The 21175-nt window shown below is 34.6% G+C and overlaps 1 protein-coding gene across 1 annotated transcript in view; it reads right to left on the bottom strand.

The window, feature by feature from the left end:
* Fim (plastin-2 fimbrin) overlaps nucleotides 1-21175 on the bottom strand; it is a 324337-nt gene that overhangs the window by 100109 nt on the left and 203053 nt on the right. Inside the window, exon 8 of the mRNA XM_090409824.1 lies at nucleotides 13862-14072. Coding sequence (XP_090265950.1) covers nucleotides 13862-14072 — 211 coding nt within the window. The remainder of the gene's footprint in view (nucleotides 1-13861; nucleotides 14073-21175) is intronic.

Genomic DNA, 21175 nt, shown 5'->3' with positions numbered 1-21175 from the left:
TGACTTTCTGATATGATAGAACCACCATCCTCTGATATAAGCTAATAGTTCATAATTAAGTCATATATTCTCCAGTTTATGTAACAACCTTCTATAACTATATCCTGTCAAAAAAAGCCTTAGCAACATTGAAAAGTATTATCATGTGTCCATTCTGCTAAAATTAAAAAAACTTTTATTTATAGTTATAACCATCATCGTCAAATTCCTGATATGTACAGGATATTATGATACTACTACTACAGGAATAATTTACATCATTACTAAACTTCCTATGAACAATTTTGCTCCAAATCAATTTGTTATCTGTCAAGACTATAACATTATCAGATCTTATATTTCTGTCTTCTAAGGCACTTTTTACTGCACCAATCCAACCTATATCTTGGTGTTCCTCTTGGTCTTTTACCTGCCAAATGGCAGAAAACATCTGTTTTGCTAATTGTTCCTCTCCCATTCTGTTTAATTGAGTATACACTTGAGATTAGCTCTGCTAACAATATCAAGTTCTTTCCTAATATCCTCATTTTTAATATTATGATATTGCCATCTGTTAATGCCCCTAATCTTCCCCAGGACTCTCATATCTGTAGTCTCAAGCCTTTTATCAAGTGTTTTATTTCTAACCCAGCTCTCAGATCCATAAGTTATAAGGGGCTTGAACACTGTTTTGTATACAGCTAATTTAGTGTTTTGACTAATTTCTCACTTAATCCATATAAATTTATTCAGTTGACTTCCTACCATACCAGCTTTGTTGAAACTATCAATATTATGTATAGATATTCTGTTGTCAATTTCCTTATTTAATTTACCATCTTCACTAAAAATTGTGATTAAGTAGCAGAAATGTTTTACTTGTTCTATAGGTTCTCCATTCTCAACACAGTTGATATTTTCAATGTTTCTACCTATTTTCATTGTCTTTGTCTCGTTATTGCTGATTTTCAAACCAAATTTATTACAACAGTTATTCAATTTAGTCAGGGAATCTTGCAGACTTGTACTGGATTTATTTAAAAGTATAACATCATCTGCATGAAGTAAAGAGCTGAAATGAACATCTCAAATTTTTATATCAGGTTTAATAATACTTTCCTTCATGATGTGATCCATATACATAATGAATAACATAGGGGATAATGTACATTCTTGTCTGACAACAGATTTAACATCAAACCATCTTCCTGTACTTCCTTCAATTCAACTGCTGACTTACAACTCAAATAAACACTAAGTATTGCTTGATATAATGCAATTGACACCATATTACTGTAGCATTTAAAATAGTTTTTCTCTTGACACAAAAAAACTTAAATACAGATATTTGTTATATTCCAATGATTTCTAAACTATCTGTGATAAAGTGAAAATCTGATCCTGACAGCCTCTATTTGGCCTGAACCCACCTTGTTCTTCACCAAGTTTCCCTTCCACAATACTTCTGAACTATCTCTCAAGTATACTTGCACAAATTTTATCAGGAACACTCAGTAGGGAAGTACCTCCATAATTCTCACATTCACTTTTATTTCCCTTTTTCATATGGTATTATGAGAGCTCTTCTCCAATCATCTGGTTTCGTCCCTCTGTCCAGGTCTTCTGAACTATGCAGTGCATCCACTGTATGAATTTTATATCTCCATACTTAAGCATTTCTGGCTGAATATCATCTAAAAAGGATATCTTTTTCTCCTGTTTTCATGTCACCTTTATCATCTCTAATTCCTTTTACAGCACTTTTTCCTCCATTTCTGAGCCTCTTCAACAACCTCCAGAATATCTTGCCACTTTCTTGATATTTATTTTTTATGTTCTTACCAAAGTCCTCCTGTGACTTTTGTTTAGCTTTCTTACATTTGTCTCTATATTCTCTAAGAGCACAAGCTGACTTTTTTTTTTTTTTTTGCCAGGAACTTTTGATATACTTTCTTCTTCTTTTCATTCACTGCCTCTTTAACTTCCTGTGTCCACCATGGAGTACTGATTTTTCTTTCCTTGCAGACAACTGCACTATCCTACAACCATACTTCTCTGGCAGAATCAATCAGTTTTCTTCAGGGCTTCTGCCAGAATATCCAAGGTTTGGTTCCTGTCCTCAAACTGTTTCATTTTTTCTTGAATAATGTGTGTTTATTTTAATCTATAGTTCGCATCTGAGAGCTGCTCAACTTTTATTCTCTTTAAATCTTTCTTGCATGTTCTTCTTTTCAAAATGAAATTCAATTTCCTGCTCAAGACTAAATGGTGATAACTTGCAATATCAAATGCTCTGTACACTGTAGTATCCTGCACCAGTGAGAAAACATCACTATCAACAATAATACAATGAGACTTTTCCCTATTCCTTGACTCTTCTCTCCATGTCAATTTGGGTAAATTTTTATGTCAGAACATTGTGTTCATAATAACCAGTCCATGTCCTGTGCAGAAATCCAACAAGTTGCCATTGGTATTAGATTTGCTCTTTTCTCCAAATTTTCCTAAAATATTTCTGTATGTCTGACAATCATTTCCTACTCTGCTATTTAGATTTCCAATAAGGACCGACTTTTCATTTTTCATTGTGTCAGTTGCTTTCTCTAAGAACTCAAAAAATTCCTCCACTTCTTAGTAAAACCTTCTGTGGGACCATAGGCACAAATAAGTCTCACTGTCCAGTTCCCCCATTCTGATATTTTCCTGCATCACTCTACTTGAGACTGCCTGCCATTCAAGAAGATTAGCCTCGTATTTTGTGTTGAATACTATGGCTACTCCTTCTTTTCCTTGATTGTCATTGCCTGAATATAACATTTTGTATTTATTGCTCAGAAAGAGCTCACCAGTTTTGGTCTTTTTTGTTTCAGTCACCCCTATTATGTCGATCTGGTACTTATCCAATTCTTCTGATAGTATGTTCCATTTCTTTGCCATTCAGGCTTCTTAAATTGATAGTACCGATCCTGAACTCTGGTGATGTTGAGTTGGGATGTATTTCAGGATTTTTTCCACTAACAGACTTTTTGCTGTTCACCTGGGTTCATTGGCAAAAATAACAGGGGCCTTGTTCATCCAGGCAGCTCCCCAGCTGGCATGAAATTCTGTCTTGCTGTACCATCGTTTTACATTGTGGTTTAGGCCAATAAGGAAACAATTTGTTTGACTAAATCCCAAATTGCTAGCCCATCCTCGTTTGTTCAATATTCAGGTAGATACCTAACAGGGTGCACCACAAGAAGATGAAGACTGGACATTAGGTCAGAAGCACTGTCAGTTCTCTGCATTCCTTTAGAGGTTATGTGGAGGTCTCTCTCAGTTATAGAGCTTTGACCCTTAAGTATCCCTTGATAAAAGACTGAAGATGACAAATATGTGAGTTCTGAGAAAGATTATAATAAAAGAACAAAATGAGAAAGCGAATAAAAGTTGAGCATCTCTCAGATGTGAACTATAGACTAAAATACACAAAGATTATTGAAGAAAAAATTAAAGACTTTGAGAACAGCAACCAAACCTTGGGGATTCAGTGGCAAGCTCTGAAGAAAACACTGATTGATTCAGGCAGAGAGGCATGTGGTGAGGTTGTCTGCAAGGATAGAAAAATCAGAACTCCATGGTGCACACAGGAAGTTAAAGAAGCAGTGAAGGAAAAAAAGAAAGCACATCAAAAGTTACTGGCAAATAAGTCAGCTTGTGCTCTTAGAGAATACAGAGACAAATTAAGGAAAGCTAAACACTGTGTAAAACTGGCTAAACAAAAGTCATAGGAGGACTCTGACAAGAACATAGAAAATAAATATCATGAAGGTGGCAAGATATTCTGGAGGTTGTTGAAGAAGCTAAGAAATGGAGGCAAGAGTGCTGTAAAAGGAATTAGAGATGATAAAGGTGACATGAAAACAGGAGAAAAAGATATCCTTGAAGTATGGAGTAATTACTTTGAAAAACTGCTACATGAAACAAGCAGTGATTATAGCAAAGTGGTAAAAAACACTGACCAGGCATGCAGTCAGTAATACATATCCATACTTGAAGTAGAAAAAGCCATCAAAATCCTGAAATGTGGAAAGGCAGCAGAAGTAGATGATATTCAATCAGAAATGCTCAAATATTAAGGTATAAAAGTCATATAGTGGCTGCACTGCATAGTTCCAGAAGGCCTGGACAGAGGGACAAATTCCAGATGATTGGAGTAGAGCTCTTATAGTACCCATATATAAAAAGGGGGAAAAAACTGAATGTGAGAATTACAGCGGTATTTCTCTACTGAGTGTTCCTGGCAAGATCTATGCAAGTATACTTGAGAAACAGTTGAGAAGAATTTTGGAACAAAAGCTTGGTGAAGAACAAGCTGGATTCAGGCCAAATAGACGCTGTCAGGATCAGATTTTAACTTTACGACAGATAGTTGAGAAATCATGGGAATATAACAAAGATCTGCATTTAAGTTTTGTAGATCTGGAAAAGGCATATGAAGGTGCCAAGAGAGAAGCTATTCCAAACACTACAGTTATATGGTGTTAATTGGGCATTATATCAAGCAATACTTAGTCTTTATTTGAGTTGTAAGTCAGCAGTTAGAATTGAAGGAAGTACAGGAAGATGGTTTAATGTTAAATCTGGTGTGAGACAAGGATGTACATTATCCCCTCTCTAATTCATTATCTATATGGATCACATTATGAAGGAAAGTGGTTTAAACCTGATATCAAAATTGGAGGTGTTAATCTCAGCTCTTTGCTTTATGCGGATGATGTTATACTTCTAAATAAATCCACTACAAGTCTGCAAGATTCCCTGACTAAATTGAATAACTTTTGTAATAAACATGGTATGAAGGTCAGCATTAAAAAGACAAAGACAAGGAAAATAGGCAGAAACATTGAAAATATCAACTGCATTGTGAATGGAGAACTTGTAGAACAAGTAAAACATTTCAGTACTTAGGCACGATTTTTAGCGAAGATGGTAAGTTAAATATGGAAATAGACAACAGAATTAACAAAGCTGGTATGGTAGAAAGTCAATTGAATAAATTCATATGGAATAAGAGAGAAATTAATCAAAACATAAAATTAGCTGTATACAAGACAGTGTTTAAACCAATTTTAACTTATGGATCTGAAAGCTGGGTTAGAAATAAAACACTTGATCAAAGACTAGAGACCACAGATAGGAGTCCTGAGAAAGCTTAGGGTCATGAACAGATGACGTCAATGGCAATATCATATTAAACACGAGGATATTAGGAAAGAACTTGATATTGTCAGCATCCAGGAATGCATTAGCAGAGCTAATCTCAGGTGGTATGTTCACTTAAGCAGAATGGGAGAGGAAAGGTTAGCAAAACAAGTGTCCTCTGCCAGGTTGGCAGGAAAAAGACCCAGAGGAAGACCAAGATATAGGTGGATTGATTCACTAAAAAGTGCCTTAGAAGACAGAAATAAAAGACTTGATAATATTATAGTCTTGACATTTAACAGACTGATTTGGAGGAAAATTGTAGATAGAAAGTCAGTAATGATGTAAATTTTTCATGTAGTACTATCATATCCTGTAAGCCCATTGAGGGTATATATCAGAATTTGATGATGATGACTGTTAGCAATGTTGCTGAATGGTTAGATATTAAATACTGAATAAGGATTTCCCTCTGCTTGGATCAAGATCACAACATAATCTACCACCATTTTGAAAGACAGTATTTGGCATTTCACTTTATGACAAATAGTTGAGAAATCATGGTTATATAACAAAGATCTGTAATTAAGTTTTGTAGATCTGGAAAAGGCATATGAGAAGGTGCCAAGAGAAAAGCTATTCAAAACGCTACAGTTGTACGGTGTCCATGGGGCATTATATCAAGCAATACTTAGTCTTTATTTGAGTTGAAAGTCAGCAGTTAGAATTGAAAGAAATACAGGAAGATGGTTTAATGTTAAATCTGGTGTCAGACAAGGATGTACAGTATCCCTCTCTGTTATTCATTATCTATATGGATCACAATATCAAAGAAAGTGGCATTAAACCTGATTCTTTAGAGAAACTTGTGACATTAAGATTATAATATATAGACATGTTTACACAAGAATATTATATTTTAATTTACCAAATATTTCTGTCTGAAAATAACAGACTATCTTCAGTGGCTACATAGGAACAGTTTTTTTTAACAAGGTGGAATACCAACAATTGATCATTCAAAAGTAGAACGAGCCGCGTGATGTTATATGGCTAAGTATTATAGAGAGGAAAACATTTTTTTATCAGAGTAATGATTACATTAAAGATATTAATTCACACCTTCATATAATAATCTTACTTTATAAATAACATTAGACTAATGTAAGAATTAAAGTCTAAATTAAAAAAAAAAAAATTATATATATATATTAATGTGTTATCCTGATTAAACTTTCCCATATTTTTGATAGAGATATACAGTCATTTCGATTCAAGTTATGGCGTTGAAGTAAGGCCTCGGCACTTTCTTTAAATGTTTAAATGTTCAAATTTATAGCGACATCTGTGTAGGAGGCTAGTCTTGGACCAGAGGATGTTGTGGCTTGTCTCTATTCCCTGCTGAGCCAATCCAGACTTATTGGATTTGTTGTGCTGAATGTATGATTGATGTTCCTGAATTCATTTTTCTATAGAGCGTCCTGTTTGTCCAAAGTATGACAGATTGCAGTTACAAGGAATTTGATACACACCAGGCAGAGACATAGTTGAGCGGCGTTTATCTTTAGAAGAGGGGAAATAGGTGGATATTTTGTTAATAGGTATATAAGTGGTGTTAAATCATATTTCTTCAGAATTCTTAAAATTGGTTCTGAAATCCCAGAAATATAAGGAATTGGAACTAGACGTATTGAATCTGTGTTGTTTTGGATTGTCTTGTAAGAATCGAACAGATGTTGTGTACTCTTTTCGGAGAAGCCATTTAATTTCATGTGGCATTTGATAGTTGAAAGTTCTTTCTGTAATTCATAAGGAGTTGAACAATTAGTTCTTGCTTGCCAGATTAAACATTTTATGATTCCTGATTTTTGATAAGGATGATGAGTAGTTTGTTTGAGAATATAACGTCCAGTGAAAGTGGGTTTTCTGTAAACTGTTGTTGTTAGAATACCTGAAGGTGAACAGATGAGGAGGACGTCTAAAAAGGATAACTTGTTATATTTTTCAATCTCCATGGTAAACTTAATACGAGGATGTAAGGAATTGATTCTGGCTAAAAAGGAAGGTAAGGAATCTCTGTTATGAGGCCATACTGAAACGATATCGTCTATATATCTCACCAAAAGGAAGGTTGAGGGAATATAGATGAGAATAGGACGCCATCTAGATGTTCCAAATAAAAGTTGGCTAGAGCAGGTGAAAGTGGACTTCCCATGGCTGTTTCTTCCACTTGGTTGTAGAATTTGTTTTGACATAAGAAATATCCAGAGTACATTACGAAATATTTGGCAAATTAAAATACAATATATTCTTGTGTAAACGTGTCTATGTATTGTAATTAAACCTGATGTCAAGATTGGAAATGTTAATCTCAGCTCTTTACCTTATGAATAATAAACCTGGTACAAATCTGCATTATTCAGTTTAGTCAGGGAATCTTGCAGATTTGTACCAGGTTTATTATTCATAAGGTAAAGAGCTGAGATTAACATATTAACATAATAGATTTGGTATGAAGGTCAGCAATAACAAGGCAAAGACAATGAAAATAGGCAGAAGCATTGCAAATGGAGATCCTACAGAACAAGAAAAACATTTCTTTTTCATTTTAGACTAATTATTGACTTTACAACCATGTTAGAATTAATTATTTTAATTTCCCTGACATTTCGACCTTCACATGAAGCTCATCATCTGGAGTACACACACACACACACATATATATATATATATATATATATATATATATATATATATACAGAAACAAGCTATATTTCATTTCACACAGTATGCTAAAGAGACAATGACTTGATCAATGGTTATTCTACTGGCCTGACCTCTAGTGAAAATAAAATAAATGAAATAAAATAACTATATCAAATATATATTCTATTTAAGACAACAATAATAAATTTAGTTTAATCCTTTATCCAAGTGTGTGCAAACAAAGTTTGCGCCTGAAAGTATCTTCAGGACTGGGGTAAAGTGGTACAACACCGGGCAACTCCTTGCAAAGGTGGAGCAAGCTATCAACACTCCTATCTCAGTATCTCCCATAATGCAAAATACATCTCCTTGCCGATATGTATCTCTCCCACTGGAGAGACCTCAATAAAAGTCTAAACTAGTCTGGGTAGTGGCCCTTCCCTTAATGCATAACATTATACATATCTGCAAGGAGATGTGTTTTGCATTATGGGAGATCAATGGTTAGTCTACTGCCCTAACCTCTAGTGAAAATAAAATAAAATTAAAATAAATAAATGAAACTGAGATAGGAGTGTTGGTAGCTTGTTCCACCTTTGCAAGGAGTTGCCCGGTGTTGCACCACTTTACCCCAGTCCTGAAGATACTTTCAGGTGCAAACTTTGTTTGCACACACTTGGATAAAGGATTAAACTAAATTTATTATAGTCTAACCAAGTGAAAAATAAACTTTTAACATCTTTCTCTAAATCCAGAGTAATTTAATAAAAAGGTGGCACACCGTTTGGCAGCTCTTATAGGAGGAGATGACCTTACTAATGCTTCTGCGTAGTATCTCCATCTCCACTTGGGCCTGGCTCTCACTGAAGAGACCTTCCCTTAATGCATAACATTATACATATACATATCCGCAAGGAGATGTGTTTTGCATTATGAGAGATACTAAGATAGGAGTGTTGGTAGCTTGCTCCACCTTTGCAAGGAGTTGCCCAGTGTTGTACCACTTTACCCCAGTCCTGAAGATACTTTCAGGCCCGGTGTTGATAAAGGATTTATCAACACCGGGACACACTTGGATAAAGGATTAAACTAAATGTATTATAAATATTATAAATATGGAAATAGACAACAGAATCGACAATGTTGGTATGGTAGGAAATCAACTAAATAAATTTATATGGAATAAAATATTGGTCACGCTAAATTAGCTATATACAAGACAGTGTTCAAGCCAATTTTAACTTATGGATCTGAGAGCTGGGATAGAAATAAAACACCTGATCAAAGACTAGAGACCACAGATAGGAGAGTCCTGAGAAAGCTTAGTGACATGAACAGATGACATCAATGGCAATATCATATTAAAAATAAGGATATTAGGAAAGAACCTAACATTATTAGCATCCAGGAATGTGTTAGTAGAGCTACTCTTAGGTGGTGTGGTCACTTAAACAGAATGGGAGAGGAAAGATTAGCAAAACAACTGTTCTCTGTCAGGTCGGCAGAAAAAAGACCCAGAGAAAGACCAAGATATAGGTGGACTGATACAGTAAAAGTGCCTTAGAAGACAGAAATAAAAGATCTGATAATTTGGAGTCTTGACAAGTAACAGATTGATTTGGAGGAAAATTATAGATAGGAAGATAGTGGCGATGTAAGTTTTTCATGTAGTACTATCATATCCTGTACACCAGTGGTTCCTAACAGTTTTTACTGGCCCACACCCCAGTGAACTTAAATTTACATTCTTGCACTCCCTTGAAAAATGTGTTTTTTATTTGTTAGAAAATAAAATTTATTGAAAACCAATTTATTGAAAAATACATACATACATATACATATATATATATATATATATATATACGTGTCAACATAAAATCAAAATAACATACCAATTTTTAGTGACTAATTTGTTGTTGCTTTTTTATAATAATATTTTGAAAGCGAGGTTCCTTTTTCGAAAGGGCTATGTACATATCATCACTTGCATTTAAACGATTTCAGGTTTTTGTTTTTATGTGCAAAAGTGGTGAAAATCGCATTTTGCAGAGATAGTAGGTGGTAGCAAATGGTAGTAGTGTCTGCAATGCTGCCTTTGTCAGTTGTGGAAATGATTCTGGGTACACCAGAATTGTTCTAAATTCAATTTTTCAAATTCAATTTGAATATGTGCACAAAGATAGTCTTTTATTAAATTATCATCATTTATAGAATTAATGTCAAAAAGAAATGGATTGAGTATTCACCTCTGCTCTTTGCCAGTATCCCCTGTGGAAAAATATCCATGAAAAGAATCAATCAATTGTTGCAAATGTATTGCAATTTCAGATAAAATTGTGATTTTTTTCATTTTTCAGAACAATTTCATTAAGGAAGAGAAAGTTTGCAAAATTACCATTTTCAACTCAATGTATCCAAATTTTCAGTTTTTCAATAAAAGCAAATAATTTTGCACTAGATGTCTTTACCATATACCCTTGCACTGATATATATTTAATTCATTTAGGTGAGCAAAAATATCTGCTAAATAAGCCAACTGAATTACTGCATCTCTTCTTACTAAGTCTTGAACTAAATAATCTCCTCGCGCATTTCAAAAACCTTGCTAAGCATATGTCCCTTGGAGAGCCATCTTATGTCAGTGTGATAAAGAAGCACACTATGGTTAGCACTGATTTCTTCTCAAAAAGCATCAAAGATACAATGATTAAGCAGCCATCCTTAAATATAATTTACTATTGTTAAAAAGTTATTTTATAGTTATAGCGATGTTTTATCTATGATACTATACTTAATTGTTGTTTAATTTGTTGTTTACTTAAATCTATCCTTTCTTACCTATAACCTTATTCAATCAAAATCTTACCGTCTGCTTTATTGTTATATATTTACCTTTCGTTATTTATTCTTTCTTCTCTTACTTTAATCTTATTCTTATATCTAGGATTGTTTCCTCTTCAGATACTGGCGAATTTATATTTTGCTGCGGCAGCCAGTATCCTATCGTAGAAAAGATCCTTACTCAAGGAGACAATACTAGATTCTTAGCTTTCTTACACAATATCTTATTTAAACTGCCGTATAGATTCAGACTATTGCAGTCGTGACCTAAATCTATTATTATGTTCACTCTCTAAATCCTTCCTGCCAAAATAGGTTCTATTTTTATAAGTGGTAAGTTGGAATCGTAATCAGGCATGACTCAGGTTCAGGAAAATATGACATGTTTATTGGAATATCTAAAACACAATACAAAATTCATACACTTGAATATGCTCAATACTAAATAAAACTCAAACTAAGAGGTTAACACTTTCTAAATTAATTAAATCTTATAAAGCATGCTAAACACAGTAATTGCATATTGGGATAGACAGAAAATGATATGAAGTTAAGCTAAATACCTTTCAGTAGTATTACTCGCAAGAGAAAACTAACAAACATTCTAATGTTACTGAGATACTAAATTCTACTATTCTTATCACATCAAGTTAATCCTATTACATACAAAATTACAAAAGATCTCTTCCAAACAATTCTTCTTACTCTCAAAGGAGGTTAACTTTCTAAATAGAGACTGTCCAGAGAGTTCTTTAGAATACAGTTCTTAATTTCATATTCGTAAACAATCTTCTCTCTTCTAATGAACTTTCACACAAAATTAGAGTAATTGCACCTTACCGAGCTTTTTCCGCATCGTTCTGCACCATGTATATGTCTGGATACTTCTCATCTATTGGCTGTCCATACGCCAACATAGGGGTTACGCTATCTTCATTCCTTCTGCCAAAAATGGACTCAAATCTTTGGTTTTCAGGAACAACTTGATGGGACTTTTCAGCGACGGCTTGATTCTGCTAGGACTGGAATTTTTACCTTCAGCTTTGCATAGAATCCTACTTCATTTTAAGAACACTCGCAGTCCAACATTTTATCACAGACTTCACCCCCCCCTTTACGTGAAACTGCCCGCTAACTTCTGAACCACCAAAACAGGAAAACGTTACGACCAGAGAGAGAGAGCTCCCGATACGGGCTCAACCCCTTATATTCTTCTATAGAGTGCCCCCTTTTTGCACACGACCCTGTTTTTCTTTTCACCTCTTTGGGTTCATCCTTCGCTTTTACGACGCTGTTATGCTTGGATTCACAGAATACATAGCAACATAATTTTCCGAGTAAGCTATAGCCACCAGCGCTACGATGTACACGTGTAGCTTTATGCCTTCCAGGAATAATTACTTAGCAACTTTTTGATGATTCACAGTAAATTTTACATAGCTTAAGTGAGGCTTAAGCTATGTAAAATCAAATTATCTCTCTTTTAAGACATACTTTAAATAAAATCTTAAATTAATCACAACAGCTTAAATATAAGGTACATGAAATAAAGAATACAAATTTAACATAAAGTGAAGAAGTTTCACTTTTAATTACAGCTGATGTGCAGGTATTTCTCTTTGTCAGCAAGTTTTATATGTTAGATTCCAAATGAATGATTTCTTTCCAAGATTCCTTCATTTAGGATCTAACACTATGTTAATTGCTGTAACTAAATTTTTTTTTTAAACTTCTCTGGCAAAGTTTTTGATGCAAGTATATGGCAGTGTAACATGCAATGTGTTATTGTAACTTGCGATACTTCTTTTTTGATATACGCAAAAAAAAGGAATTATTGCCTAATATTGCAGATGTACCATCAGTACATATTGAGTTAATCACATCCATTGTTATTTGATGTTCCAAGAAAAGGTTTTTAATGTGATTAAAAACATTGATTCCTTTTGCAGTCAGTTTCAGAACCTAATACAATTTTCACAATTTCCAATGCATATGGTTTCACCAATTCTTCAGCTATTGTACGAGGCTTTTTTTTCTTTATGCACAGATATGCCACCTGATAAGAAGCTTCTAGCAAAGGCTTCTGAACTACCACAGAGTCAAATTTTGTAATGATACAGCTGCTATCGAATCGTGTCTTCTCAGACTTCAAGATGTGAATTGTATGTCCTGCAGCTTTAACACCATGCTGATTGTTGAAATGTTCTAACAACTTTGACGGTTTAAGATTGCAGTTTGAAAATATTTTGCAACATAAAATGTATTGTGGTCTTTGAGTACCATCTTTCTCTATTGCATAAGCAACACAATCGTTTTTCCAATGACATCTTTTTGACATGGCAAGCATTACTACAAATAATAAATTAATATTTACATATTATTTAACTACACATTTGGCCATGGTTCCTTGAGAAAATTATAAAATAACGTGTAAACAAAAATTAATTTTAGTTCTTAGTGAACTTTTCAAAATTTGAGAAAAAAAATTTAATCAACTGTTCTTTACTTATTGATTACTGCCAGTAAAACAAAAAAGTGTTCGTTTGTCACTTGATCGACTTTGTTGACATTTGTACACAACGAAATGATGTTTCTCATGACAACGGCGAGTGTATGCGCAGCAAGTATGTTCGGCTTGGGCACATGCATGAACGTTTGTGAGCGGCAGTACATTCAGAGATATTTTTTGAATATAGTGGTTTTTAATTTCTTAAAATGTAACAAATAAAAAATATGCATAACTTATATTTAATGGTTCTTGGTGAAATAGAATAATTCGGTATGGATATATCTTAAATATAATTTAGTTTGCATAACTCTTTTCTTCTTATGGAAAAAGCAAATGTGATTTAACTAATTAGTCAATATATGCTGGAATATTTTCCAGTTCACACCCCTGGTTAAGAAACACTGCTGTACACCATTTGAGGGTACATGTCAGTAATTTGATGATGATTATGTATTTGGCATGCTTTGCTGAAAAATTTTTAGGTACAGCTTAAAATTAGGATTATAAACTGCATGTGTATGTTCTTAGGACAAAAGAAAATTTCCTTTCAACTCTGAGAATGAAGATAAAATAATAAAATTAATTTTTTTTAATACTTATTATGCAAACATTTCTAAAACCATTAAAAACAGCTCTGCTTACTTTTTTCTTCTCTTGTTTCTTCCAGGTTTTCCAATTCAATGGGTTCATCTGGTTTGTCAAGGGCAGGATGATTATTAAAAAGATTGGCAATAAAGGCAACATTGAGCTTGTATACACCTTCAATAACATCATTAGGAGTAAGAAAACTGCGACAACCAATTTTTTCAGCTTGTTGAAGCATAACTTCAGCTCTATCTAACATATTGGGTTCCTGTGTTTAAGAAATACACTGAACATTATATCTGTTCTCATGTGATCATATATATCTGCATATAAACAATATTTATACAGTAGTAATATGTAAAGCTTACAGTCAAAATTATGCTAAATTTTCAAGTTCTCTAGTGCCTCCAGAGAGACTAGATTTTTTTTTTTTTTGTTTGTTCATTTAATTTAGAAGTATTCATTCTTTTATATCAAGTTATACATACTTAATCAACTCATCAACTCAAGATATCATCATCATCATTATCAGCCATTGTCGATAAACTGCTGGATGAAGGCCTTTCAAAGATTACTCCAAACCTGTCCATGGCTCTCCTTTCCCATATCACTCCTGCAAATCTGATGATATCATCAATCCACCTTGATTTAGCTCACCGTCATGGTCATTTTTCCTCTTGTGGAATCCAATCCAGTACTTCTTTTGTCCGTCGTTGATCTTGTCTTTGAGCAATATGCCCAGCCCATTGCCACTTCAGATGTTTCACTCTTCCTATGATGTCAGAGACTTTGGTTTGGTTTCTTATCCATTTATATATTTGATTTCTTATCCACAAGAGTATAGTGTGCTCAGGAAAGACAGAGAGAAAAGAATGGGGAGGGGAGTATTATTGATGGTAGCTGATGAACTGCAGCCAAAAAAAATAGATGTTCAACTGCAGGATAGTGAAAACAGCATACTTGAGGATATTTGGTGTAAGAATGAGGCCAGCAGAACAAAATATACAGTTGGGTGTTGCTATAGACCAGGCGATGGAATAGATGATGGAGATAGTATGCACAGGCGAATAGAGTCAATGAGTGGAGGACAGGTAATTATAATGGGAGGATTTCAACTATGATAACGTTGATTGGAAGGAGAGGACACATAGCATGTAGGAAATGGATTTTATGCAGTTACTAAGGGATAACTACCTGAGACGGCATGTAATGGAATACAGTAGGGGTTCGAGAGTGCTCAATCTAGTAATTGCATCTGAGAATTTGACTATAATAACAAATATGACCATGTTGCTGCCAAATGGTGAGAGTGATCATAAGGTTTTGACCTCGGAGGTGGCAAAATGTGTGGAATTTTCAATTAAGACAGCTTGTCTTAATTGAAAATCTCCTAAGCTTGTCATACTTACCAGTATTTGCTTGGATCAGTGCTATGGCATGTAAAACTGCAAGGAATGGATGTAGATAGTGCATGAGAAGTGGTAAAGGAGCATTTGAGGGAGATAATGGCTGACTGCAAACTTAGAGTCCAGAGAGTAAATCAAGTGGGAGTTAAATGCATGAATAATACCATTAAGCTTGAGCTGCAAACAAAGAAACAATTGTGGAGAGAATTTAAGGAGAAAGGTGACCAGGCACATGAACAGTACAAAGCATAGGCCAGAAGGGTAACTAGTGTGGTAAGAAAAGCAAACGCAGATTATGAATGGAAATCAGCAAAGCAAGCTAAAGAGAATCCCAGTTCTTTCGATATGCTGCACAAGTAAAAGAAAAAATGTATACAGCAGAATGAAGTTAAGGAATGTGATGGTAAGGAGGTAAATGAATCAGTTGAAGTAGTAGAATTACTAAGCAAACACTTTGCAAGAGTATATCATTCAGGCGGTGATATTGCAGGAATGACGGAACCAAAGGCTTATACAGGAATTGAGGTGAATGAAATGGAGGTGAACATTACAGAACCTTAATGTGATGTGCGCTAATATCAGAATGCGGAATTGGACAATGAGACTTATTTGTGCCTATGGTCCCACAGAAGGTTCTACTAAGTTAGAAGTGGAGGAATTTTTTGATGCTTTAGAAAAAGCAATTGACAAAATGAAAAAGGAAAAGTTGGTCCTTGTTGGGGATCTAAATAGCAGAGTAGGAAATGATTGTCAGACATACAAAAATATTTTGGGAAAATTTGGAGAAAAAAGCAAAGCTAATAATAATGGCAAATACCTGTTGGATTTCTACTCAGGACATGCTTTCTCAACTATTTGTCACTTTACGACAAATAGTTGAGATAGCATGGGAATATAACAAAGATCTGTATTTAAGTTTTGTCGATCTGGAAAAGGCATATGACAAGGTGCCAAGAGAGAAGCTATTCAATACACTACAGTTATATGGTGTCAATGGCACATTATATCAAGCAATACTCAGTCTTTATTTGATTTGTAAGTCAGCAGTTAGAATTGAAGGAAGTACAGGAAGATGGTTTAATGTTAAATCTGGTGTGAGACAAGGATGTACGTTATCTCCTCTGTTATTCATTATCTATATGGATCACATTATGAAGGAAAGTGGTATTAAACATGATATCAGAATTGGAGATGTTAATGTCAGCTCTTTGCTTTATGCGAACGATGTTATACTTCTAAATAAATCTGCTACATGTTTGCAAGATTCCCTGACTAAATTGAATAACTGTTGTAATAGATATGGTATGAAGGTCAGCATTAAAAAGACAAAGACAATGAAAATAGGTAGAATTGTTGAAAATGTCAACTGTGTTGTGAATGGGGAACCTGTGAAAACATTTCAGCTACTTAGGCACGATTTTTAGCAAAGATGGTAAATTAAATATGGAAATAGACAACAGAATCAACAAAGCTGGTATGGTAGGAAGTCAATTGAATAAATCCATATGAAATAAGAGAGAAATAAGTCGGAACACTAAATTAGCTGTATACGACAGTGTTCAAACCAGTTTTAACTTATGCATCTGAGAGCTGGGTCAGAAATAAAACACTTGACCAAAGACTAGAGACCGCAGATATGAGATTCCTGAGAAAGATTAGAGGCGTGAACAGATGGCATCAATGGCAATATCATATTAAAAACGAGAATATTAGGAAAGAACTTGACATTGTTGGCATCCAGGAATGCGTTAGCAGAGCTAATCTCAGGTGGTATGGTCGCTTAAACAGAATAGGCGAAGAAAGATTTGCAAAACAAGTGTTCTCTGCCAGGTTGGCAGGAAAACGACCCAGAGGAAGACCAAGATATAGGTGGATTGATACAGTACAAAATGCCTTAGACGACAGCAGACTGATTTGGAGGAAAATTGTAGATAGGAAGTTAGTAATGATGTAAACTTGTTTTCATGTAGTACTATCATGTCCTGTACACCCCTTGAGGGTACATGTCAGGAATTTGATGATGATGTTGAAGATTGAGACATTCAAATTACTGAAGGGTTTTTACAAGATTAATTCAGAGGAAATTTTTCAGAACAGGTCTGGTGGTGGGAGAACTAGGGGGGGGGCATCCATGGAAATTAAAAAGGGTGTTAGCACTAGGTTTTTTACTTGGAGAGAGTGGTGAATGAGTGGAATAAGCTACCAGAGTCAGTTGTGGGTGCCATTACTGTGAATGAGTTCAAAGCAAAGTATGATAGATACTGTGCAAATGCTGAATAGTTCTCGACATGAATGTTTAGGGCCTCCCTCGATGAGTCTAAGGACTCCTTGGAGTTGTCTATAATAATAACAACAATAATATTCCTTTTGTGATCCAGTCTTGTGATCAAGCATACTTCTTTCCATACTAAATTGTGTTGTTCTTAATTTCTGAATTTCCTTTGCATTTAGTGTCCATGTTTCACAGCCATATGTTAATATAGGAAGAATACACTGGTTAAAAACTTTTCTCTTCAGGCATAGGGCCATTACCCATACCGGTTTCAACCTTTATTGAGGTCTCGTCAGTGGGAACCAGGCCCAGTAGTGGAGATACAAAGGCAGAAGCAACGAGAGGTCATCCTAACCTAGAGGAGTTGCCAAAGGGTGTGCAACCTTATTATTAAATTACTCCGGATTCAGAGAAAGATGTTGAGAGTTTATTTTTCACTTGGTTAGACTATAATAAGTTTAGTTTAATCCTTTATCGAAGTGTGTGCCTCAATGCATAGCATTACACATATCCACAAGGAGATGTGCTTTGCATTATGGGAGATACTGAGATAGGAGTAGTGAGAGAGCTTTCTCCACCTTTGCAACAAGTTGCCTGGTGTTGCACTACCTTATCCCAGTCCTGAAGATACTTTCAGGTGCAAACTTTGTTTGCTCACACTTGGATAAAGGATTAAACTAAACTTATTATAGTCTAACCAAGTGAAAAATAAACTCTCAACATCTTTTCTCTTCAGGCATGATGGTTGGCTTTTAAATACTGAATGTAATTTTCTAAATGCTCTCCCCCCCAAGCATCGTGCACCTTTTAATTTCATACATGATATTTTGTCCATTGATATCTGTTGTCCTTTATTTTTATTTATTTGTATGGAGGTTCCTCCTTTTTCTCCCCTATCTTATTGGGACAAGCTGAGCCTCCTCATGGGGTTGAGTATTTATGAGTGTAGATCAATGTGTGTTCATGGGGCACGAAAAATCCGATGTTATGGGTGGAAAAAAAAACCTACCTCCGTATGAGACTGGCCTACTCATCTTTAGTTGAAAGGTTCCTCACATCACTGACGGGAATAGAATCCATATCTTTCTGACCAAAGGGCCTCGTCTATCCTGACTGAGCTACAGAGGATCTATTTGTTGTCCTAAGTATATGTAATGATCTACTTGTTTAATTTCCTCATTACTGATTTTTATTATTTCTGGTTGGACATAGCTATTGAACATAACTTGGGTTTTTCTTTAGGTTCATCTTTAGGCATTTATCCATGAACTCCAAATTGCTAGCTGTTTTGCTAGCAATTTGGAGTTCATGGATACGAATCTGTAATTCATGCACGGTTGAAGTAAAGATAACTATGTCATCTGCAAAGCATAAATGACTTAATATCTTCCATTTATTTTCAGACCTTCAGAATAAAAATAGATAGAGGTTATTTAACAATAATTGGTTTACATGCCCCAGAAGAAGGAAGACAAGGGAACAATACTGAATTTTATAATCAATTACGAAATATATATAATAAAATAAATAAAAATGAGTTTATAATATTAGCAGGAGACATAAATGAAAGAATCAGAAACACAAAAATTAATAATAATATAAGAATATACGGAGAGCATACTCTAAACAGGAATGGCAAAAAAAATTGATAGACATTGTAGTTTTATAATAGCCTTAAAATAATAAATTCTTTCCATAAACACAAAGACACACATAAATATACTTGGGCAGCAAAAAAGATGAAAATCAATATTACATTACTTTATCTTAAATGAAAATACATCAAAGTTAGATATCAGATATACGAGTTCACAGAGTACATGAAATAAGTAGTGACCACTTATTCATTAAAATAAAGATTACTGCCTAAATAGCTACAAATAACAAAAGCAGAAAGAAAATTTAAAACATTTGTTATATGAAGAACCAATTATAAAACCAAGAATTAACCAATATTTAAATAAAATAAAACAAAATTAAGAAAATAGAAAGGTTTTATATAAAAATGATACTGAATACAATAGCAAATAAAAGCTTAGGAAAGACCAAAAATTCAATTAAAAAAAACTGAAGATATGGAACAATATAATCAAAATGAATCATAAATATCAGAAACATATCACATAAATATGCAGGAATAACAAGGAAAAAGTAACCTACCAACAGAATGGAAAAAACTAATAGTGATCCCCATCTTTAAAAAAGGTAGTAGAGATGACCTTAAAAATTATATCGGTATAAGTATTCTAAATTCCTATTATGCAGAATTTTAATTAACAAACTAATAAAACTAAAATAAAGAGCCAAAAGGCTTCATTTTGGCAATGCAAAATTATATAAATCAGGTGAATATTAAATCCAGCATTATTTCAAAGGCGAATACAGAAACTATAAAGTTTCATATAAAATTTGACCAGAGAACTTACAGGAATACACTCGCAGGCATTTATGAGTTGCCCTAGCCGGACCTTATAGGAGACATGATCGCTTTGCCTAAGCGTCCATATATTCGATTCCTATTGGTCCATTTTGATAAGGTTTCACTGGCCTGGCAACTGTTTCGAACTGATTGGTTCTCCTCAGATATTCTCATAAGCTCACTGTCAAATTTCGTATGAAACTTCATAGTTTCTGTATTAGGCTTTGAAATAATGCTGGATTTAATATCCACTTGATTTGTATAATTTTGCATTGCCAAAATGAAGCCTTTTGGCTCTTTATTTTAGTAAATACTTTATGCAGGGACCTAGAGTTCGCTTATGAAAAATGCACCTCTGAAACTTCGAGTTCCTTAGTACTGAATGAGTTTTTCCTCTCTTAAGGTTTCTGCCTGGTCTCTGAGGAAAACCAATCAGTTCAAAATAGCTGTCAGGCCAGTGAAATCTTATCAAAACGGACCAATAGGAGGCTAATATATAGATGCCTGGGCAAAGTGATCATGTTGCCTATAAGGTCCGGCTAGGGCAACTCATAAATGCCGGCGAGTATATTCCTGTAAGCTCTCTGGTCAAATTTCGTATGAACCTTTATAGTTTCTGATTTTTCATAACATTCCTATATATGAGGGACGTCCAGAAAGTTCCGTTTTTAAATATTTTCACTGCAGCACTGTGATTGCAATGGTGCACATGCATGCTACGTTTGTTGATTCCTTAGCAAGGTGTTTGTGCCATTTTCAGACATTCTCGCAGTGCATACGCTTCTTGGTGTGTGTGTATAATGTCTAAGAAAATCAAATCGCCTGCCGCATGTGAAATTAGGTCAGTTATCCGTTTCTTGAATGCAAGGAACATTAAAGCAGCTGAAATTCATCAGCAAATTAGTGAGGTTTATGGAGAACACGCAATGAGTGATTCACCACCACCAGGTGACTCGCCACCTTCAGCTAGGAACAATTCCATCATCGCCCATATAGACCTGACCTGGTGCCAAGTGACTTTCACCTGTTCAAACATCTGAAATCTTTCCTTGGTGGCCAGTGGTTTCAAGATGATGATGAGGTCAAAGAAGCAGTCAATCCATGGTTTGCGTCACAGGAAGCAAGCTTCTATGTTGAAGGTATACAACTCTTGGTGCCCTGTTATGATAAGTGCCTGAACAATGGCGAAAATTATGCAGAAAAGTAGGGAAAGATGTCTACTTTAATTTCCAATAAAGTTTTTTTTGTAAGTATATTTTTGTTTCTCTGACAGC

Source organism: Typopeltis vanoorti, chromosome 20 (genome assembly GCF_054136105.1).
Source record: "Typopeltis vanoorti isolate ZY-2024b chromosome 20, IOZ_Tvanoo_1.0, whole genome shotgun sequence".
Lineage (NCBI taxonomy): Eukaryota > Metazoa > Arthropoda > Arachnida > Uropygi > Thelyphonidae > Typopeltis > Typopeltis vanoorti.
This window is presented reverse-complemented; position numbering and strand designations above follow the sequence as displayed.